General features: G+C 56.9%; 3 protein-coding genes across 5 annotated transcripts; 2 read left to right on the forward strand and 1 right to left on the reverse strand.

Moving 5' to 3' along the window:
* Positions 1–358: 358 nt before the first annotated feature.
* HDHD3 (haloacid dehalogenase like hydrolase domain containing 3) lies at positions 359–1,225 on the forward strand. Its single transcript, XM_074556132.1, has one exon. The coding sequence runs from the start codon at positions 359–361 to the stop codon at positions 1,073–1,075; it is 717 nt and encodes a 238-aa protein (XP_074412233.1). The 3' UTR covers positions 1,076–1,225.
* BSPRY (B-box and SPRY domain containing) lies at positions 771–11,941 on the reverse strand. The gene is made up of 6 exons (XM_074556124.1): positions 11,786–11,941; positions 10,896–10,994; positions 9,646–9,876; positions 8,038–8,063; positions 6,847–6,971; positions 771–3,107 (listed from the first exon to the last, which is right to left on the reverse strand). The coding sequence occupies exons 1-6, from the start codon at positions 11,807–11,809 to the stop codon at positions 2,575–2,577; spliced, it is 1,038 nt and encodes a 345-aa protein (XP_074412225.1). The 5' UTR covers positions 11,810–11,941; the 3' UTR covers positions 771–2,574.
* WDR31 (WD repeat domain 31) lies at positions 11,798–22,363 on the forward strand. 3 transcript variants are annotated; one of them, XM_074556126.1, is made up of 11 exons: positions 11,799–11,955; positions 12,781–12,901; positions 14,170–14,264; positions 14,944–15,073; positions 15,462–15,536; positions 16,397–16,541; positions 16,624–16,724; positions 17,646–17,713; positions 18,066–18,207; positions 19,203–19,365; positions 20,641–22,363. In XM_074556126.1, exons 3-11 carry the CDS (start codon positions 14,218–14,220, stop codon positions 20,799–20,801), a joined length of 1,032 nt encoding a protein of 343 aa, XP_074412227.1. In that variant the 5' UTR covers positions 11,799–11,955; positions 12,781–12,901; positions 14,170–14,217; the 3' UTR covers positions 20,802–22,363. The 3 variants fall into 3 exon arrangements, with proteins under 3 accessions (XP_074412228.1, XP_074412227.1, XP_074412226.1); XM_074556125.1 differs by having other exon boundaries at positions 12,803–12,901; XM_074556127.1 differs by lacking the exon at positions 12,781–12,901 and having other exon boundaries at positions 11,798–11,955.
* Positions 22,364–22,412: the final 49 nt, after the last annotated feature.

Here is a 22,412-nt window from a genome sequence, read left to right on the forward strand (position 1 = left end):
GGCATTCCAGCGGTGCTCCCGCCCCCGACTCCCCGACTGTGCCCCGCACACCCTCCCTAGACAGCCCGGCCGTGCCCCTGACCCCCAGCCCCGGTCCAGCCCCAGTGCCCCAGCTCGCCCCGTCTGCGGCACCCACGTGGCGAGTGTCGCTGTCCCGGCCTGGCAGGCTTTGCCCCTGGCACTCGGAGCAGCGTTTGCCCTCCCTGCCGTGTCTCTGTGCTGACCCCAGACTGCCCCTGAGCCCCGCCGGAGGGACACCGACGCTCGTCCTGGGGCGGACAGAAGGCCGGGGTGCCCGCAGCCCTCGGATGTGAGTGGCACCGCGGGCTCGGCGGTGTCGCCGGGCGCTGCTGAGGCCATGCTCAGGCTCCGCCTGCTGACCTGGGACGTGAAGGACACGCTGCTGCGGCTGCGGCAGCCCGTGGGCCAGAGCTACGCGGCCGAGGCCCGGGCCCAGGGGCTGCAGGTGCAACCCGAGGCTCTGGGGCGCTCCTTCCGCGAGGTGTACGGAACCCAGAGCCGGCGCTTCCCCAACTACGGCCACGGCCAGGGGCTCAGCTCCCGGCAGTGGTGGCTGGACGTTGTCAAAGAGAGCTTCAGGCTCTCGGGCGTGCAGGACGAGGCAGCCCTGACGAAGCTGGCAGAGAAGCTCTACCGCGACTACTGCAGCTCCAACAACTGGGAGCTGCTGCCGGGAGCCGCCGAGACCCTGAGCCGGTGCCGCCAGCTCGGCTTCCGCATGGGAGTGGTGTCCAACTTCGACGGGCGGCTGGAAGCCATCCTCTCGAACTGCAACCTGCGGCACCACTTCGAGTTCGTGCTCACCTCCGAGGCCGCGGGCTTCGCCAAGCCCGACGGGAGGATCTTCGAGCAGGCGCTGCGGCTCGGCGGGGCGCGGCCCGAGCAGGCGGCTCACATCGGCGATGACTACAGCCGGGATTACCGGGCGGCCCGGGCCGCGGGCATGCACAGCTTCCTGCTGCGGGCGGCCGGGCACGCCGAGGGGCCCCAGGTGCCCCCCGAGCACGTCCTGCCCACGCTCAGCCACCTCCTGGCTCGCATCGAGAAGGAGTAGCTGCGGTTCCGAGGGGGCCGGTGCTGCTGCCAGTGCTGAACTGTCCTGACATGAGATTTCTTGCTGCCAGGTGGGCAGGGAAGAGCAGCAAGTCTGAGCTGCGTATGGAGCAGGAGGAGTGTCCATGCAATAAAACATTTCTGATCCCCAGCAGGAGAGCAGATGTGTTTCATGGCTCTAACAACACCACAGGTCAGCTGTGGTGTCTTCCCCTAACAGGTTGGGACTGGGTCACTGCAGAGGTTCATTCTGGCAGATACTGAGGTTTATCAGGGACAGGCCTAAACATCCCCCAGTACAAGTGGTGGCCCTGTCCCAGGGAAGCTTTGCCCACACAGAGCACCCAGGACACCCCTGCCCAGGCCCTGCACCCTCAGTGTACCCCAGCTTTGCCACCTCACCAACATCCTCCCCAACAACGCTGGGCAGGCAGGAGGTGCCTGCAGCTCTCCTGCTATGGGCAAAACAGCCAGGAGCTGGGCAATTTCACTTATTGAATTGCTAATTAACAAACTTTACTGATTCAGGTAATGAAATAAAGATGACCCTTTAAAGATGATTTTAAGCCCCTTTCTCTGACTCAGTTCCAGATTTACATATCTCCTTCCTCCCTGCCTGCTGCCATCAGCTCCCCATGTTTGCACCACGTTACACTCAAACCCCACTGCCTTGGGACACTCAGTTTTGGTTTCTTTCTGCTGGTCTTTGCTCGCTCCTCTGCCTGGACAGGGCCACAGCCCCTGAGCAATGGCCCTGTCCCAGACTGGTCCCCTCCTCAGGGGGAGCCCCTGTGCTGTCCCTGCTCTGCAGTGGGGTAGCTCCTCCCAAAAGCGTCTCCAGCTGTGTCCCAGTCAGGGAATCACAGAATCATTTAGGCTGGAAAAGACTTTGAGGATTGAGTCCAGTTGTTCCCCCATCACTGCCAAGGCCACCATTAAACCATGTCCTCAAGTGTCACATCTGCAACACCTTTTAAACTCCTCCAGGGTTGGTGACTCCATCACTGCCTTGGGCAGCCTCTGCCAGGGCCTGACCACCCTTCCAGAGAAGGAATTTTCTCCACGATCCAACCTAAACCTCTCCTGGCACAACTTGAAGCTGTTTCCTCTTGTCCTTTCACCGTTGCTTGGGAGCAGAGCTTGACCCTCCCTTGCCCCACCCTCCTGCCAAGGAGTTGTAGAGCACATTATGTCCCTTTCCATGGGCCTCCTCCCTGCCACTTATCCACACACATCTCTCACTATTTCTCCTCTTTTTTCCAGCCCACCAGTAGACTAGAAAGCTGCCTTTGGTGGGGTAGAAACCACACAATTCACCTGGGAGCAGCTGGCCAGGCAGGCATTGCCAGACCCCTCATCCCAGCACAGGGTGTAGGCTGTGGGACGAGAGGAAAGCTGCAGAGAACACAGGAGGACAGGTGTAGTGTGAAGGCAGGTGTTGTCTGAAGGGCCCTGGCCACAGCCCCCAGCCCTGCCCGGGCTCCCTTCCCCCACACACAGTCACACACGGGGGCCCAGCGAGATGCTCTGGTGTGCCACGGCAAAGACAGGGAACACGGGCTCCAGGAAGGGCTGCCGGTGGGAGAAGAGGATGGCGCAGGAGTCGGGGTCGTAGAAGAGCAGCTCCCCCCCTGCAAAGTCCAGCAGGACCCCGATCTCTGTGGGGGCCTTGATCAGCTCCACGGGCTGGGGCTGCCCCGCGTGCAGGAACCGGAATTCTTTGTCGTAGCGCGAGAACACCCAGGAGGCGGCGTTGAAGCCCAGGCGGCCTTCGTTGGCAGAGCCCTTCCTGGGCACAGAGCTGTAGCACACCCCCAGCTTGTAGGCACAGCTCTGCTCCACGCTGACCTTCCAGGCACACACCCCCGAGTGGAAAGGGGCAGTGGCCAAAGCGTTGGGCCAGTGGTCAAACCGCTCGGGGCAGCCCGAGTCCACCTTTGCTTTCTTGGGGCTGAAGGTCAGGGTTCTCTTGTCTTCTGACAGGCTGAGGTGGGGGCTCAGGGTTTTCTCATCGATGTGAATCTCCTGTGAGTCTGCAAGAGAAGCCATGTGATGAGCTCAGATGCAGTGGCCACCACCTGAATCACCTGAGGTGGTCATGGCTGTGAGAAACACAAGCACCCTCTCCTCACACACCGCTCCTGGGGCCCTCTGCTCCCCAGGGTGACAGTGCTGGGCTCAGGCTGGGTGCCACAGCTTCTCCTCTCAGCCAGGGCCAGAACAAGGCAGGGACTCACCAGACACCTCTCCAGCTTGCTCATCTTCCTCTGACCCTGGCCTGACTCCCACAGAACAGAACTTAGCAGCTTTGGCTCACCCCACTTTTGGGAGAGATCCAAACCTAGCTCCTGTCCTTTCCCACCCCCACAGTGGGTGAGCAGGACCTGGCTGCTCCTCCCCCAGCCAGGAAAGCTGAGAGCCTGGCAAGCCTGGGAGGGCTGTGTGCAGAAAACCTGCAAAGCTGGAAAAACAGGACTGGAGAGGGCCGGCAGGGAAATCTCTTTCCTGCTACAAAGCCCCAGGTGTTGATCAACCCGCCCTGAGGTGCAGGGAGCTGGCACCAGGCTTAGAGCTGAGCATGGCTGTGACTGGGTCTGGCTTAGCTGTGAAAAAAGAGGTGCCCAGCTGCACAAACCCAGCCAGAAGCAGCACAGGATGGCCAGAGGACACAGCACCCACTGTGGGTCTGCCCCACTTCAAAGTCATGGAATCACAGGACTGTCAAGGTTGGGAAAGATCTCTAAGATCATGGTGTCCTGCCCTGGCTGCAAGCTTCCCCCTGAGACCCCTGTGTGGGTGTGCAGCTGTGGAACTGCAGAATTGTGTCCCTCAGTCCCTAAAGTGGTGAAGCAGGGGTGAGGCTGATGCCCAGCAGACTCACCTGCTCCTGAGGAAACCCAGTTCCTGCCAGCAGGTGCCCTTCCTTGCCCTGCCTTCCCCCACCCTCACTTTATTCATTTTAGGTCTTAAACCACCATGGGAAGAGGGCTGGAGGGGTGACTCAGTGGCTCTGCCATCCCTGCCAGCAGCTCTACCCCATCCTGCCAGTGCCAGCCATTGCCCAACACCCTCTGCTCAGCATCCAGAGCACAGCATGATGAGAACCTTAAAGAACCAAAGGATGAGCTCAACAGGGTCATCCCAGAGCCCAGCCTGCTCCAGGAGCCAGGTCAGCATCCCTCTAGCAGCAAACAGCACCAGCAATGCTCCAGGGTTTCCTCAGGCTGCACCTGCCCAGGTGCTCCCTGGCAGATGAACAGAGGCTGAATAATCCCTTTGCAAATCAGTGCCATGCACCTGTGCACGTTGGGTAGGAGTTATTGCAAGCAAGAGTGAGCCCAAAGAGGAGCTGGAGCCAGCACTTCCTTCAGCAGGAGCTGCCAGCCTCATTCATCTGATGATTTATTTCCCCACACAGCAGCCAAAGCTGAGCTCTCCACAGGGCTCTGGGCTGCCCACGCTGCTGCTGCTGTGCAGGGCAGCTTTCCAGGAAGCCAGAGCTGCTCTGAATTCATAGAAAACACAGCAGCACCAGACTTTGTGTTCCTGTGGCAGAAGGAGGGCACTAAACCTGCTGTGGTGCCACACACAGCTGACCTGGGGCTGCATCCTGGTGGTCCATGTGGGGAAACACCACCCCAGTGACACCCACCCTGCTCTGCTGTGGAAATGCAGTTCCAGGGCAGCATCTCAGGGAGGGGATGTGCTGGCAAAGTAACAGCACAGGAATTCAGATCAGCAAATTTTGCCCCTCACACAAGTCTTCTGTCATGATTTAATCTGGATTTTCACATATAATTCTGATGAATGATTCCACTGGGAATTTATCTCGCCCCCAAGTCTATTTTGTCTGTGTCCTGTATCCATCAGGACATGAGGAACACTGGGACAATAAATTCCCATGGTTAGCAGCTCTGGGAAGCACATTTGTGTGAGCTGCAGCACATCTGGCTGCTGTTAAAAATCCAACTTCCCATGAACTGAGATCCCTCCCAAAACAGTGCCAGGAGATTTACATCACCCTGTGGTGCAAGGGGGAAGCTGCCAACCCCAAACAGAAGTGATGCAGAAGGCTGGATGCCAGGTGAAGGCATCAAAGGAATGATGTTTATTTTTGAGAGTGACATAGAGGCCCTTTTGCAGCTGCTTTCCAAGTATTTTAGAGGTTATGGAGTGAGCCATCAAGGCCTGGAATTTTCTGTTTTCAAGCAAATAAACAAGACAGCCACCTGCTCACCTGCTTTTGGGAGAAGGCACAGAGTGACACTTCACATTACTATGTCTAAAGGCAAGCTCAGACCACTGCTGTTAATATTAAATCTCTAAAACTTGGTCCAGGGTGGCCTGGGGACTGATGAGATCCACAAGGATACACCAGGCATCCTCAGCATGCAGTAATGACATGTGAAATGTAACCACACACTCAAAAAAACCCAAAGAGAATGAAATTCCTGTGCAATAAGTGCATCAGCACACCCACCACAAGAATCAAATGCCCTAAAGTCATTACATTTCACAAGGATTGGGAGAGGAATCCTTACAAAAATTCTGTACCAGCAAAGGAAATTAGGGAAAGGCTTCCTGTTTGAAGAGTGATTCTGGCTGGAAGGGACCCTAAAGATCACCGAGTCCCAACCCTCTGCAGGGACACTTTCCTCAACTGCCAGAACTCACAGATCCCAAAGAGGGAAATTATTCACAAAGGGAGAACACCAGAGTTTGGAGCAGATAAACAAGATGATGGTAGTGCTTGATAGGCACAGACTCTCAAGCTAATACTTAAAACCACAAGAGCAATAAAAGCCTGAAGTGCAAACTTTGGAGATGGGCCTGGAAACAGGGAAGCTGAAAACAGCTCATCAGAATCACAGCAAGATGAGCAGAAATCAGAAGTTTTACAGCAGCTTTGGAAAAACACACTAGGGATTGTTCACAAGGCAAATTATGAAGGATATTGCCATCTCTGAGAAACAAAAAATGCATTGGAAATACTGTAACAGACTGAAACCAGAGTAAAAGCAAACATTTCACAACCAGCCATTCAAGCACATCACAGCCAGAGGAAAAATGTCTTTCCCTGCTTACCACAGCCAGCACCAACCAGGTAAACCAGCCCCAGAGCCTGTCAGTGGCCTGGCCAATGCCTCCAGTGCAGCCTCAGCTGCACACAGGGGCTGAGCCAGAGCACAAACACCTCCAGAACCAGCAGCTCGTGCACAGCCACAACCTCAGCCTGTGATCAGAACACTGCTCCATCTGCTCCCTGCCCCCTGCCCTGGGCAGCATCACTGACACCCCCCAGATGAAATCACCCTCTCCAAGTCCCCAGCAGCCCAATGCTAAAGGTTGTGAGCAGAGATTTCTGTGCCACAGATTCCCACAGCAGCATCAGCTTCACTGCTGTCACCCAGAGACTCAGGAAACAGCAAAAGAAACCACACAATGTTAAAGCCACAGAGCTGATAGTGCACACAATCTTTTCAAACTCCAGTTCTTCCCTGAGCCGCAAGTGCTTGGAGCCACCCCCTACATCTCCCACAGCTGCTGCTGCCTCCCTGAATGGGCTCCAAGAAACAAGGGCTGGGAGAGCAGAGGGGCAGGACACAGGGTGAGCAAGTTTGGACACAGGGTGAGGAAGTTTGGACACAGGGTGAGGAAGTTTGGACACAGGGTGAGGAAGTTTGGACACAGCACCAGGGAGTTTCTCTGGGCACAACACAAGAGAGGGTGCAGGAATCCCTGGAGCATGAGAGATCTGAGCAAGGCACTGACCTGTGAGGCAGCAGAGCACAGCACAGGCCCACAGTCGATGCAGCAGTGGACTCTGAACACAGCTCTGATTAAAGTTTAACTTCAGGGACTCCTGGGGCTCCAAGATTCCCTCTGCCACCTCCGTCCTAGCAAAGGAAAAGAGGAGCTGTTTCAAAATACAATGATTTATTGTGCTGGGAGGTGTGTAAAAGATTACAAGGAGGTATGGCAGAGGTGAAAGAGGAGCTCTGGCTGCAGAGACCACAGCAGGGGTGTCTGGGCCAGCTCTCACCCCCAGTGATACTTTGGGTTGGCTCTGCCCACTGTTCCTGGTGAAAGGGCTGCAGTGTTGTAAAACACATCCCAGCAGCCTGAGCCAACAGCTCCTCACTCAGCAGACACAGGGTAAATAAATGTGTCTGAGAGCAGCCATCAGGGTACAGGGGAGCACAATGAACAGGCAGAGAATCAGATTTCCCTCCATTGCCACAGCCCCACAGTCTGGGCACAGAGCAAGCCAGGACAGCAGGTTTCACCCAGCACAGAGCCAGGGCTCTGCTGGCTCCTGTGGCCTGCAGAACTCCTGGTTGTGAGGACAGGCTGTGGCACAGCTGCTGGGGCACAAATTCTCCACAGGCACAAATACCCCCAGCAGGTCCTCTGGGCAGCACCCTCACAGCAGCCACAGAAATAAATGGCTCAAATAAAATGAAATAGATTAAATAAAAACACAGCCACCGAGGTGCTTCCTAAGGGCAGCCCAGTGTCACTGATAGGGCTGTTGGGGACACTGGGACCTGCAGCTGGCTCTCCCTGCCCATGCAGAGCTGGGCAGATGCTGTGCCAGCCACCCCCTACATGGAGCACAGACCATCCCAGCTGCTGCCAACAGCCTGGCACAGCCCTGCTCCATCCCCCAGCAGGCCCTGGGGTTTTCTGAGGAGCTGCAGAAGTTCTCCCATAAGCAAGGACTGCTGAAAGCACATGGAGCATCCCCAGGTGCAGCACAGCACAAGGAGCAGAGACAAGAGGCCACACTGACATCTCTGTGCTTTTATCCACAACAAAAGCAGCACAGGGACAAAGGAGGTGCCATGGGGTGCCTGAGTCAGGGCACACAGCACAGGAGCTGTGGGGATGCAGGTGTGGAGCAGGAGCAGGGAAAGCTTGGAGCAGGGTCAGGGAAAGGAGCAGGAGCAGCCAGGTACTGACCTCTCGAAGATCTCTTGTTCTGCACGCTGGGGACAAGGAGAGAAAGAGTCATCAGAGCTTAAACCCCCACAGAAGACACCCCAAACACAGCAAGCCCATGACCTGGGGAGCAGTGTTCCCCTTCCTGACCCAGAGAAGCCACCTCTCACCCCAACCCGAGCCCTGGGCAGCTGCAGGAGCATCCAACATCCATTTTCTTCACCTGCAGCATTCTCAACTCTGAAAATGAGTGGGAATGGCTGAAGGGAGCACATTGCACGTGTGGCTGGGACACTGCCTGCTGTTCCCTCTGTCCCCACCCCACCAGGGCAGGCTGCAGGAACAGCCTGTGCTCCCAGCAAGCAACCCCAGGGCTTCCAGCAAAGGAGGGAGGCTGCAGAGGGACAAAGCCAAGAGCCAGGTGACCTCATGGTCAGTCCCCTTGTTTCTGTACCTGCTGGGCATGAGGCACTCTCAAGGTACAGCAAAGTGATAAGGAAATACCTGATCCCTGCTCAAACCCAAGCAGGGCACTCTGCATGCCTTCAGCTCTCCTGTGGCATGCCATGTGTTGGTTCCAGATAGGCACAAGTACCAACACTGACAGCCCAGGGTGGAGAACACATGAACCCCTAATTCCCTTCCAAAGGAGAGGGTGTGGCTGCTCTCTGCCACAGGCAGTGATGGATCCAGGTCTGCAACCTCTGCACTTTATGGTGCAGCTACAAGATAGGAACTGCCTTTCCCACCAAAGGAGCATCTGCCCTCTTTCCATGGGATTGGCTCTGTTTTCCAAGCCAAACTGCTGCTCCTCTCCTGACAAATTTACACGTGGGAAGCAGAGGCTGAGCATGGTGGTGGCAAGGCAGAGGTCCTGCTCACATCTAAAATGAGAGGAATCACTTGGGTGAACCCAGATGATTCAATAACCAGAGAAGGAACTGAGCAAGGGGAAGCACAGGCTGCTTTGCACAGCAAATATCCCTAACAGGGCTAAGCCAGGCAACACAGGGCACTTTCCAGAAGAGCTGCAGGTGCTCCCAAGGGTCAGTTTTGATTAAACCAGACACTAGAACACTGATGGCACAACTGTTGTAAGAGCAGCTCAGAACCCAGAGCTGTCCTGGCTGTCCAGCCTAAGGGCAACTACAAGCCCAGAATTTGGAGACCTGAACATGGGTGGTTCTGGACCTCACTGCAAGCAAGAGCAGAATCAGGCAGAGCAGATGCTCTAGGAACCACCAGAAACCACAGAAGCTTATCAGGATCAGGTCAAGGAGGTTTCATGAGCCAGACCTGAAAAATGTCTGCAAATTGCCTGCCTGGGGACGTGGTGGAGTCCCCATCCCTGGATGTGTTTAACAAAGCCTGGATGTGGCACTGGGTGCCAGGGTTGAGTTGAGGTGTTAGGGCATGGGTTGGACTCGATGATCTTGAAGGTCTCTTCCAACCCAGTGATTCTTTGTGTGATTTCTCTGTGTGATCCTTCACCTGTGAATTCTGTGAATTCTTGATGCCCTGCCCACCTCTGCCTCCCTGCTGGCAGCACAGCAGCTGCTGAACTCTGCATTCAAGTCCCAGAACAAGATGTGCAGGTCAGCTCTGGGCTGCCTGACTCACAGCACTCACCAGCAGGCCCTGGTCATCCAGGCTGGTGATCATGTCCACCAGGTACGTGCGGAGAGCACCCAGCTTGTGCAGAGCCTCTGTCCAGTGCACCTGCTGGGTGAGGATGCTCTGGTGTGCCCTCTCCTCCTCGGCGTGCACCCTCTCCAGCAGCCGCTGCTCCTCGTTCTCGCAGGCCTTGCCCACCAGGAGCAGCCTCTGCACCACCAGCTCCCGCGCCGCGCTGGCCGCGCTCTGCCAGGCAAGGACACGGCGGGACATCAGCCCTGCCCCAGCCCCGGGGGCATCAGCCCTGCCCCAGCCCCGAGAGCAGCCCCAGCCCCGAGAGAATCAGCCCTGCCCCAGCCCTGCCCCAGCCCCGAGAGCATCAGCCCTGCCCCAGCCCCGGGGGCATCAGCCCTGCCCCAGCCCCGGGGGCATCAGCCCTGCCCCAGCCCCGAGAGCAGCCCCAGCAGCTCTGCCTGTGCCCCTGGGGTTCAGCCATTGGTGCTACCCTGAAAACTGAGCCCATGGCACCATATCAGCCCAAACCTGCCCACTGCCTCCTCAGCCAGCCCCGGTACCCAAGTGACAACAGGCACAGAGTTCTGTCCTCAGCAAATCTCCAGAGATTCACTCTGGGTGAGAAACAGAACAGGCTGAGACAGCTGAGGTGCTCAGACACCAGGGAGAATTTACAGCCCCTTCCAGTACCTAAAGGGGCTCCAGGACAGCTGGAGAGGGACTCGGGACAAGAGCCTGGAGCGGTAGGACAAGAGGGATTGGCTTCTCACAGCCAGAGGATATTAGGAAGCAATTTTCCTTGCAAGGGTGGTGAGGTGTACATGCTGCCCAGAGAAGCTGTGGCTGCCCCTGCAACTGTCCAAAGCCAGGCTGGATGGAACTTGGAGCAACCTGGCATAGTGGGATGTGTCCCTGCCTATAGTAGAGGGTTGAAACAGAGTAGTTTTTAAGGTTTCTTCCAACCCAAACCAGTCCGGAATTCTATGATTTTATAACTGTCCTTTGTCCTCATCCTCAATGACAACAAGGAACAAATAAAATAAACCTAGGAATTCTAAGGCACTGATCCTAGTAGGATGTTTGATTGTTGTACCCTCACACCATTGTCTGTGCACATTTTCTAGGCAAATGAAGCAGGAATTCCAGGCACACCCTGGCATTCCATTTCCACAGCCGCATTCCCCCAGGAGCTGAGCATCCCTTCCGGGAATGGCGAGCAGGGAGCAGGCAGGGCCAGCCCCGGGACTCACCTGGACGTCCTGGTCTTTGGCGGGCAGCACCTCGTCCACGTGCCGGGCGATGGCCGCGCTCTGCAGCTGGATCCGCTCGCAGCGCTCCACGAGCTTGTTCTGGGGCGCGGAGCAGCGCGGGGATGGCTGCGGGGCTGGACGGGGCCCCGAGCCCACACCCACACCCGCCCGGTGCCCTGCACCGCCCCACAGAGAGCTCCCGTCGCCACGGGGGACCCCCAACAGCCCCACACCCGCCAGGGCCACACAGCTCCCACACTGCCGGGAGCCCCTCGCAGAGCGCCCGTCCCCATCCCTGGGCATTCCACACCCGCCAGGGGCTCCTTCAGAGCGCCCAGCTCCCCATGGGAACCACCGGCATGATCCCACACCCGGCCAAGGACCCCACACCCTGCCAGGGACCCCCGCGGCCCCACACACCCCCAGGGACCCCACACACCCCGAGACCCCACACACCCCGGGGACCCCACACCCTGCCAGGGACCCCTGCGGCCCCACACCACCCCAGGGACCTCACATCCTGCCAGGGACCCCACACGCCCCCAGAGACCCCACACCCGGTCTGGGACCTCCACGCCCTGCCAGGGAGCCCCGCGGCCCCACACACCCTCAGGGAGCCCACATCCCGTCCGGCACCTCCCACCCCGTCAGGGATCCCTGTGGCCCCATACCCCCACTGGGACCCCCCCCACACACACCCAGTGAGCCCAATATCCCCCCAGGGAGCCCCATATCCCCCCAGGAACGCTCATACCCACCCAGGAGCCCTTACACTCCCCGCAGCCCTCCCGGACCCCCCGTCCCGCCGGAACTCCCCAGCCCCGCCCAGCCCAGCCCAGCCCCGCGCTCCCCTCAGCCGGCCCGGCCCGGCCCGGGGTCCCGGCGCTCACCCGCAGCCGCTCGGCCCGGGCCATGCTGTGCCCGCACCTGCCGCGGGGGCGGCGGCCCCGCCCGGCCGCGCTCGGCGCTCCCGGCTCGGCTCCGCCCCGCCCCGGCCCGGCCCCGCCGGGAGCCGGCAGCGGGCGGCGGCACGGGCGGGACGGCGCCGGGGCTGCTGAGGGTGAGTGAAGGTGAGGGTGAGGGTGAGGGTGAGTGCGCGGCGGGGCCGGGCCGGGCCGCGGGGCTGCCCCAGCGCAGGGACGCGGCTCTTCACAAATCTTTTCTCACAAACCTTTCCCGAGGGCTGCCCCGCCTCGCCCCTGCCAGCGGCACATGGCACTTGAGGGGCTCCCTCGGGATGCTCCCATCACAGGGACCCGGGAGGCTCCCATCGAACCCCACAGGGACACTCCCATCCCAAGGGACTCAGCATGCTCCCACTGTCCCTCAAAAGGCCACCCTCATCCATAAAAACCCAGAATGCTCCTATTTAATCCCACAGGGTCACCCCCATCCATAGAGACCTGCCAGCACTACTGTGGGTCACACCCAGCTCCAGGAACCCAGGATGTACCCCGTTCTCCCCAGAGCCAAACCCCTCCTGGAAGGGATGCTTATTCCCCCATGAGGATGGGGCAGCTTCTCTGGGGTCCCTGTGCTGCTGCTGTGGTTGTTGACGTTCCTTATCCCAGGGCACAGGTTTCACTGCAGAGCCTGGACAGGTGGAGGCAGCAGCATGGCTTATTTTTCTAAAGCAATTCAGTAAAAAATGCGTTTGATTTCTGTCAAGTGATGGATTTGGAGGGAAGGGAGGAGGATAAGGGCATCCTCCAGCATGAAACTCAGGCTGCTGGAGGTGAAGCTTAGTGTGGAACAGTTGTTGTAGGATCCCCGAGTTTTTAGAGCTTTGTGGTGGAGCAGCTGATGGATAAACACATGTGGGGATACAGACAGCAAAACCTTGGACTAACATCCTGCCTGAGCACTGTTCTCATCCAGGATGCAGAAAAATCTGCTCTTTCTTGCAGTGAGGAAGAGGCAGGAGAACAGTGAGACACAGGACAAAGCTCCCACCTTCCCTGCAGCCTCCCCTGGCCTCGGGCAGCTCCCTGTGAGCAGATGTGCAGGTAGGGATGAACATGAACTAGCTGCTGGTTGGAAACAGTAACCATCACTAAAAACTCAGAATTCCCCCCTCAGCTTTTGCTAGAGTCTTGTTTTGCAACTTCCAGAGTTCTCCCACTGTCAGAGAAAAATCACATTCCTGATTGGGGCACTCAGTCTGATTGAAGGAATAAATTGCCAAATTAGCACAGCCCCTCAGCTGTGAGATTGATCATTCCTCACATCTTTGGAACATGCAAACTCATGGATAGAACAGCAGGAGATTAACTGGGTATTACTAATTGCTAATCACAAAGGATGTCAGGGTAAAATTAGAAAGGGAATTTTGTAGAAACCTTTTGCTCAGTGCTTCCAGGATTTGGTTTTCACTTTTTTTTTTTGTTGTTGTGGGCAGAACCTTCAAGCAGTTTTTTTTTTTTTTTGCTGAAAAAGCAGATTGGGATTTTTTTCCCCTGATTTTGATTAGCAAAATGCTGCAGCGTGGAAGATGGGCATGCCAGCAGACTAAATCCAATTAGTGTGCCTTGAGCTAAGCTGCAGGCAGTTATTGTCTGTGACAATTCACTGTCACTGAGACTGCTTTCTGCTGGCCCTGTGGGGACCTGGGGGAGGAGCTGCTCCTCACCTGGCTGGGTCTGCAGGCTCTGCCTGTGCTGTCCCCTCTGGCAGGGACCAGCCTGGCCCCAGCCTGGCCAGCAGCTGTTTCTGAATGCACCTGGGTTATCCACATGCTCTTGCTCTGCCTGGAACTGGTGTATGGACATGGAAGCTCTTCCCAAAGTGTTCCCCAGCTCATGGAAAGATCACTTCAAGCATTGCCAGGCTGCCTCACTTGAGCTGGGGCTGCCTGTGCCTGCACATGGTCCCACCAGTTGCTGCACAGCTTCAGTCTGAAGGTGTTTGCCTTCTCCAATCCAAACACTGGGATCTCCAGGATGTGTGGAAGTCCAGACCAGATCCAGGAGCAACAGTCAGTGTAAAGAGTGCCAGGCAGCAGCTCCAGCTCTGTTGTGGCCTCACCAAGCTTGGGCATTTTTAAGCTCATGTGAGGTCCCAGTGAGCTCACCCTGCTGCTGGCTCTGCTCTAAGCTAAAGGTTCCACTCAGGACCTCCAGATGTCCCCTCCTGTGAGGTTTTCTCCTTACTCTGAATGGAGTTAGGATGTAGATAATACATTACCAGCACCTTATCCTGTGTGTGTGACAAACAGAAACCCCTCTGGATCCCTGGTGATGCCGTGTCCCCTCACCCACAGGTCCTGTCCCCACAGCAGGTGCCCGAGGTGCTGATGTGACACCCACCACTGGTTGCCAGAACAATGGGGAAACTGCAGAGTAAAATCAGCTTCCACACCACCAAATACAGGTAAAGCAATGCTGGGAGATCAGGTCTTGTTAATAAACCAGGGTTGAGAGGGAAGAGAGCACAAAGTTTTATTATTGGATGTTTGAACCAGATTTTCATTTCTAACCCTCGCTTTTAAAGTCTGCTCAGCTTCTTTGGGGGGCTGAAATCCCAAGTGTGACTCCCAGGAATGGCCAAGCACAAAACCATGGCAGTGGTTGTGCTCTGTGATGGCTGAGGCAGAGCTCTGAAGGGGAACTCTCCAGGAGTGGCTCTGTGGCCCAAATACCCAAACTGCTTTATGTCCTCAGAGTCTGTCACCAACCTTCATGGCCAAGATGAAATAATTCAGTCCCTGACAGCAGGGAGAGGGTTCTGTGCCTGGAGAGCAGCACGGGGTGGCAGAGGGGGGACTCGTGGCCAGGGAGGTGTCACAGCAAAGAGCAGCAGAGCCTGACCCATGTGAGGACATTGGAGGCCGGTGAGGTCAAAATCTCTTTTCTTCTTTGCTCCAGCACAGAGTGAGGGACAATTCAGCAGCTCTGGAGCTGGGATAGGTCTGCTCCATCTCACTCACAGCCTCTCTCTGGCTTTCCAAGACAGATGTTGTCGTGTCAGAAGATGCCAGAGGTGCCAGGGGATGGCACCTGGCCTCTCCTCCAGCCCCTGCACTCCCACTGCTGTCCCTGTCCCTCTGCAGGGCCGAGGGCTCCGTGGGACAGACGGGACCTGCTGGTGCCTCCTGGCAGCACAGCCCTGCTCACACTGATGCTGTCACCTCTGTGGCTGCCCTCAAACCAGACCTGTGTGTGTCAGGAGGAAGGGATAAGGTGAGATATCCCCTGGGACAGGATAATACATCAACAGCTTCACAAGTAAGGTTGGAATGTGAGCTTTGAACATTTCTGTGGATGGTGGCTGTGTCAGGGCCTGGATTTAGAAAGGAAAAATGAGCTTAGGGTGAGGGCACACCCTGAAGCACATGGAATCAAATTTTGTAACCTCTCCAGAGCTCGTATCACATCAAATGCTCCCACCCAGGCTTGGGATCACCAGCTGACTCTGACATCACCTGTCTTTAAGGACAGCTGTACATGCTGTAGGAGCTGAAAACCAGAGGAACCTGTTCCCTGTGCTGGGGGCTGTGCACAAGCCTTGGTGTGACACCCTCCCTGCCCTGCTCTGTGCTGAGCCCTGTCCCTGTCCCTGTCCCTGCAGAGTGTGGCTGTGTCCAGCTGGAGCTCTGGGGCTGCCCTGCGCCGCTTCACCGGCCACCAGCGCGAGGTCACCAAGGTGAGAGCTGGGGAGCCAGGGGTGATGGAGCCCTGGTTTGTGCTCCACAAGAAGGGTGGGATCAGGGTGTTCCTGACATCCAGCTGGGGATGGTTGGGCTGGATGACCTTAAGGGTCTTTTCCAAACTTAATAATTCATGATTCTGTGATCAGAACATATTAGTTTTTTCCCAAGGTCCCAACAGATACTTTTAGAAGCAGCATGGAGTGTTGCATTCAGACTAAACAGGGCTGCAGGAGGTCTGGATGTGAGCTTGTCTTCCCCTCCAAGAGACTGTGTAGCAGAAGCTCAGGATGAATTATGAGGTCAAGCTTTTGATGCAGAGATGCCATCCACTTTTCTTCAAGCCTCATTCTGCTAGACCTGACATTATTCCACAAATCAGCCATGCCTGGCTGAGACATTCTGGGAATACCCATGCCATGTGCCATAGCTGGAATATTCTGGGAATAGCAGGGCTTTAATTTCCTTTCTGGAATTGGGATGATAAAGCCAAGCAGGTTTCTGGAGAGGAGAGGAGCTGTAGCTGTGTGTGGTGTGGCCAGTGCACCTCCACAGGGGACAGCCCCAGTGGGTACTGCAAAGACAAAGGGGGCTTTGTTCACCTCAGTGCTCAAAACAGCTGTGCACTGGGCTCATTTGGGTTTGTAAGGATGTCTTTCCTATAAAAGGAATGGTTCCTAAGAACAAGACCTGAGAGCACCCATGCACCATCCCTGGCTCTGAGGGGATACGGGACAGAGTTGGGAGGCCAGACTTTGGGAGTCATGTTCCTGCCTGTGGCAGGACAGCAGCAGAGTTGTGCTCTCCCTGTGAGCTGGGTGTGAGGATGAGCAGCTTCTCCTTCTGTCCTTGGCAGGTCACCTCAGCCCTCGACTCCAGCAGAGTCTTCAGCGCGTCCCGGGACAAGACAGTGATGATGTGGGAGCTTCAGGGGGCTGCGGGGCCAAGGCAGCACTTCCCAGGACATGACCTGGTTGTTACTGGGCTGGCTGTGAGCCCAGGTGAGGGACAGTACACCCCCAGTCCCCAGGGACTGACTGACAGCGTTTCCTGCCCTGTTTTTGATGTTAATTGTGATTGCAGACGCCTCCCAGCTGTGCACGGGCTCCAGGGACAACACCGTGTGCAAGTGGGACACTGAGACTGGGGAGTGTCTGGGCAGAGCTGCCATCTCCAGGAACCTGGTAGGATCTGCTGGTTCCTCCAATCCCATCCCATCATCCATCTCCCTGCCTACGTTGTTATTTCACATGTGGGGCTGTGCAGAGAGGATTTTCTGGGAGCTTGGTGCCAAAGGGAGCCCTTGGGACACTGTGCAGGCTCAGCTTGAGGCTGGTTATTCTTCTCCAGGTAACAACAAACCCAGGAGCACAAAGGTACCACGGGACTCATAGCAATTTATCAATGCTCTAACTCAGAGCTGTTTGGATGCACAGAGTCATGGAATCACTGAGGTTGGAAAAGACCTCTAAGACAGAGTCCAGCCATTCCCTCAGCACTGCCACAGCCACAGCCACCACTAACTCAGGCCCCCAAGTGCCACATTTATATGGCTTTTAAATCCCTCCAGGGATGGTCACTCCACCACTGCTCTGGGCAGCCTGTGCCAATGCCTGACCACCCTTTCAGCAAAGAAATTTTCTCCAGTATCCAACCTAAACCTCCCTTGGCACAACTTGAGGCAATTTCTTGTAATTGCTTGTTCCCTGGGAGCAGAACCTGACCCCCACCTTCTGCACCCCCTGTCAGGGAGTTGTGGAGAGCCAGAAGATCCCCCTGGGTCTCCTTTTCTCCTGGCTGAACAAGGCCTGTGCAGTGGGGCTGCATTCCCTCCTGTCCCAGCCCAGAGCTGGGGTGGGTGCCAGCCCTGGTGCCTGTGCTGTCCCTGCTCCCATGGCTCTGTGTCCTGCTGCTGCCACCTCCCAGCCTCCATCACCACTGGGACTAGACCTGGCAGAGGAGCAGAAAATATCTTCATCCAACATTTCCAGCTCCCAACCCAGCAGGAGGAGGGACAGGATGGGAGCTCAGTGGTTCCATCCTCAGGCAGGCACAGCCTGGGCTGCACACAGAGGTGGCTCCTGCTCATCCTTCCCTTTCCACAGGTCACACACCTGTGCTGGGTTCCTGGGGAGCCTTATGTCATCCAGACCTCCGAGGATAAAACCACCAGGTAAATTGAAAACCACCAGGTAAATTCTCCCTGTGGCCAGAGAGCAGGGAGGCTCAGCCTGTTGTGGGGTTGGTTGTCATGACCCCTGCTGGTGTGGCTAAAAGTGACCTGCCAGCTCAGCTGGGCCTGGGAGTGTGACCTGCAGCCAGGGACAGGGGCTGGGAGCAGCACTGGGTGGTGACTGCAGGTGAAAAGGAGAATCTGTGAGAAAGAGAGCTGGAGAGTGATCCAGCACGGATAAATGCAGGGAGAGCTTGGGAGCAGCTGCGGGCACGGCCAGGGTGTGCAGGAGGGCTCAGAGGGAAGCCGCGGTGGTGATGATGCCTTAGGGTGCCTCTGCTGTTCCCTGCAGGGTGTGGGACAGCCGGGAGCTGCAGGTGGCCCACACGTTCCCAGCCAAGCAGCACATCCAGACGTGCTGTGACGTGAGCCAGGACGGGCGGTACTGCCTCAGCAGCAGCAGCGGCTCCGGCGGCCACGGCGCCGAGGCCACCGTGAGTGCCCCGGGCAGCGCTGGGCTCCTCCTCCATCCCCTCCCACCCCATGGCACCCAGGGAGAGCAGCACAGCACTGCTCTAGGGAGCCAGCCCTGGGCTCTGCTCTCTCCCAGACAGGGAGAGAGCACAGCACTCTCTAGCCAGCCAGCCCTGGGCTCTGCTCTCTCCCAGACAGGGAGCCAGCCCTGGGCTCCTGCTCCATCCCCTCCCACCCCATGGCACACATGGGGAGAGCAGCACAGCGCTGCTGTAGGGAACCTGCCCTGGGCTCTGCTCCCTCCCAGACAGGGAGAGCAGCACAGCCCTGCTCGAGGCTCTGAGTGCTCCCACTGCCATGGCCTTGGTGTCCTCCTGCCTGTCCCTTTGGGAAGTTTTGCTCAGGGAATAGCAGCAGTTGTTCCTCCTGATTAAACCACTGGGATTTGCCCCATCCCTGGAAGTGTCCAAGGCCAGGTTGGATGGGGCTTGGAGCATCCTGATCTAGTGAGTGGCATCTGTGAGTTGAAACTCTTTAAGCTTCTTTAAGGTTCCTTCCACCACAAATCAGTCTGGAATTTCATTTCAGTAAAAAACACAGGGAAAAAAACAATGGATGCCATTGAGGAGCACAAGGTTCTTGCAGAAATCTTGTAAGGGATCCTTTGCTCCAGGGGTTTCCAAACCAGGAATTCAATCCTGTAGGTTTTCATCCCTGTGTGTGAGGGATCAAGAGGATGAAGCTATCCCATGGGCAGGGCTGAGGATGGGAGCAGGCTGGACACTTCTTATCTGCCTGCAGTCTTAGCTTGTTGGCTGTAATGGGTGTGGCCATGTCCTCAGTCACCTGTTGAAAATCCTTTGGGCTTTGATGTTGTCCAGACTGTGAGCACGAGCAGGGACAAGGGCAGTAGCCATGGCACTCTGAGGAGTGGTGAGGAGTTCTTTTATCCCAACCCACCTTCCTGTCTCGGTAAAACAACTCCCTGGGGCTCTACCACTGCCTGTTTCTGCAGCTCTGGGACCTGAGGCAGACCAGGGGCCGGGTGTGTGAGTACAGAGGGCATTTCCAGACCACCACCTCGTGTGTGTTCCTGCCCCGGGGCCCCACGCTCGCCCCCAGCATTGCCACATCCTCCAGCGACAGCACAGTGAAGCTCTGGGACCAAGGCACTGCAGGTAGGGGAGGCTCCTGCCCACTCTGCTCCTTTCTCCTGAATAACAAACCCACTTCCTCCAGTTGTGTCTCCTCGTGGTGCTGGGCAGGGTGACTCTGCAATCTCTGGAGTTCACTCCGAGCCTGCAGGGCAGGGTGGAGAAATGCCCGGAGCAAACCCAGGGCTCAGCAAACACGAAGGAGCTGCATGTCTCAGATTACAGGGATCTTCTCTCGTCTAAAAGAATTACCAGGGAACTTTTAAAGGTACATCAGAGTTAAGCCATGAAAGGACAAATTATAAAAAGAAAAAAAGAGCAGGGGAACACCAGAGATTTCTGCAGGTACAAGTAGAAAGTTGTAAGGAACAGAATTTGTACTGGCTGGTCAGCCAACACCCTCATTCTGGCTGTCCTCCTGAAGGGGAATCGTGGGCATTTTGGGGTTAAACCTGGTGGTGAGGGTGAGTCCCTCCCGAGTTGGACACAAAGGGGTTTGTTTGCCTGCCAAGCCCTGCCATGGCAGCAAGTTCTCAGTAACCCTTGTGCTGCAGGCAGAGACCTTTGGGAGCTGTTCAGCTTCACAGCATTAGGCACTCCCCAGGGCTAAGCCCCTCTCCAAGGGAACTCATTTAAGATGGGATGAAAACAGAAACCTGAGGCTTTCCTGCAGACAAGGACCTTCTGTTCTCTTACCTGTTCCTTTCCTGTGCACCCAGGGTGGCTGTGGGGTGGCAGCAGCTTTGATCCTCTTGCCTGCCCAGCTGGGTGAGCCATGATCCAGCTGCTCTGGAAGGGTGCAGGTCACAGGAGAGGCTCCAGGCCGAGGGCAGCTCTGTTTGCAGCTCAGCCTGGCCCTGGGGTCTCTGCACAAACTCTCTCAGGGGGTTTGATAACAAACAGAAAGGCTCCTGTGTAGATCTTATTTCTCTTTCCTTCTTGGAGATTCATCAAAACCGTGTGGCAAGTGTAGCACAGTCCTTAGGAAAACTGTCAGAAATTTGGGAGAAAAAGGGGTGTTGGAAATGGCTCCAGGCACAACCTGCAGCTCTGCCCGGTGGGGGCTGTAGGTCCATCCAGCCCTGCTTCCCCTCCCAGGCAGGGGCAGAGCCTGAGCCCAGTGTGGATCCCTGTCAGCCTGGGCAGAGCACAGGGGGGATTCTCTGTACCAGGGGCACAACCCCAGGGTGTTCAGGTGTGGATCCAGGCAGCACTCACCCACCTGAGGCGAGCAGAGCCTGGAGCTGGGAGGTTGGTGGTGCCCTGCCCCAGCCTCCCTGCCTTGTCCCTCCCTTGCAGCCTGCCTGGCCACGCTGTGCCTCGAGGGCTCGGGCCCGCTGGCCTCGCTGGCCGCCTGCGACAGCAGCACGCTGCTCTGCGCCAGCTCCAACTCCGGCATCCACGTGCTGCGGGTGAGGGGCGGAGCGGAGCTGGCCCTGGAGGAGGTGGCGGCGTTCTGAGCACCGGGACCCCGTCAGACACTGTCCCTGGAGGAGATGGTGGCGTTCTGAGCACTGAAACCCCGTCAGACACTGTCCCTGGAGGAGATGGTGGCGTTCTGAGCACCGGAACCCCGTCAGACACCGTCCCTGGAGGAATGGCGGCGTTCTGAGCACTGGAAGCCCCCAGATTGTCACAGATTGTCCCAGGAGGGGATGTGACCCCCAAGAGCTGCCCTGACGGTGGGCAGCAGGGACTCTGTGCCTGTGGGGCACGGCAGCAGGGCTGGGGAGTTGCTGGTTGGTTTGTGGGTGCCAGGGAGGCATCAGAGCTGTCCAGGAGAAAAAGCCAAACCCTGGCAGCCCTCAGGCCAAGGCCTTGCTCCTGACAGAGCCTCCCTGCAGCCAGAGAGGCACAGGCTGGGCAGAGGGAGGAGATGAAACACCAGGACCAAGGGACAGATAACTGGAGCACCAGGCTGAGCACACACAGCTGGACCTGGGCTTGGACCAGAGGAGACTGCAATGAAATAATTCTGTGTCAGTTGCCGGCCTCTCATTCCATTGTATTTTCCCTGGAAGGAACTGCTCACATTCCCAAGGAACAGACAGCTGCTCTCCAGCTGACAGCAGGGAGGTGAATCTGTCTTCTCTTTACTCCTGAAGGTTTCCATCCAAATCACAGAACCTCCTGAGCTGGGATGGACCCACAGGATCCCCCAGCCCAGCCCCTGTCCCTGCCCAGCCCCCCCAGCAGCCCCAGCCTGGGCACCCCTGGCAGCGCTGCCCAAAGGCTCCTGGAGCTCTGGCAGCCTCGGGGCCGTGCCCATTCCCTGGGCAGCCTGGGCAGTGCCAGCACCCTCTGGGGGCAGAGCCTTGCCCTGAGCTCCAGCCGTGCCCTGGCTGCTGTCCCAGGGATCAGAGCTGTCCCTCAGAGGAAGCTGCAGACCCTGAGCCTCCCCTCAGCCTCCCCTGCTCCAGACTGAACAAACCCAATACCCTCACCCCTCCTTCTTACACCATCAGAAATCAAACTGTGCATTGTGAAATTCCTGTAATTTCTCCATTCCTTGTGAGACCCAGAGCCCAGGATACACATTCAAAACCTGTTTAGATCTTCCAGGGCACATTATTTGCAAAACCTCAATTTAAACAACAAACAAGAACAAAAGCTCTCCCCAGGGCAGGGCAGAACAAGACAATCCTACACTGAGTGACCTCACACAGCAAACCCCAAACAGGAGATGCTGAAATGGATTTGCAACACCCAGTCCATGGGACAACTCACAGAGGAGGACACAGGGTGGTACCTGCAAGAGATTCCCTTGGACATCTACTGTAAGTGAATCCAGGGGGACGCAGATCTCCATCCAGTGTGCAGGCAGGGGAAGGAGGGCACCCACTCCTCTCCCTCTGGGCTCTTTCTCTAAATGCAAATCAAATCTGAAGTCACACTCCTACCAAAAAGGAAGGTGAGAAGGGCAGTAACAGAAGCTGAACCACACCCCAAACCTGAGATGCTCTGTGGTTACTGCAAATGTTTGGAGGACACCTGGGAGATGAACTTGGAAGGGAGGGTAGAAGCACATGGATCAAAAATACAACAGAAAGTGGTACCTGCAGTATAAAACC

The sequence above is a fragment of the Zonotrichia albicollis genome, chromosome 21, assembly GCF_047830755.1.
Source record: "Zonotrichia albicollis isolate bZonAlb1 chromosome 21, bZonAlb1.hap1, whole genome shotgun sequence".
In the NCBI taxonomy this organism is placed as follows: Eukaryota; Metazoa; Chordata; class Aves; order Passeriformes; family Passerellidae; genus Zonotrichia; species Zonotrichia albicollis.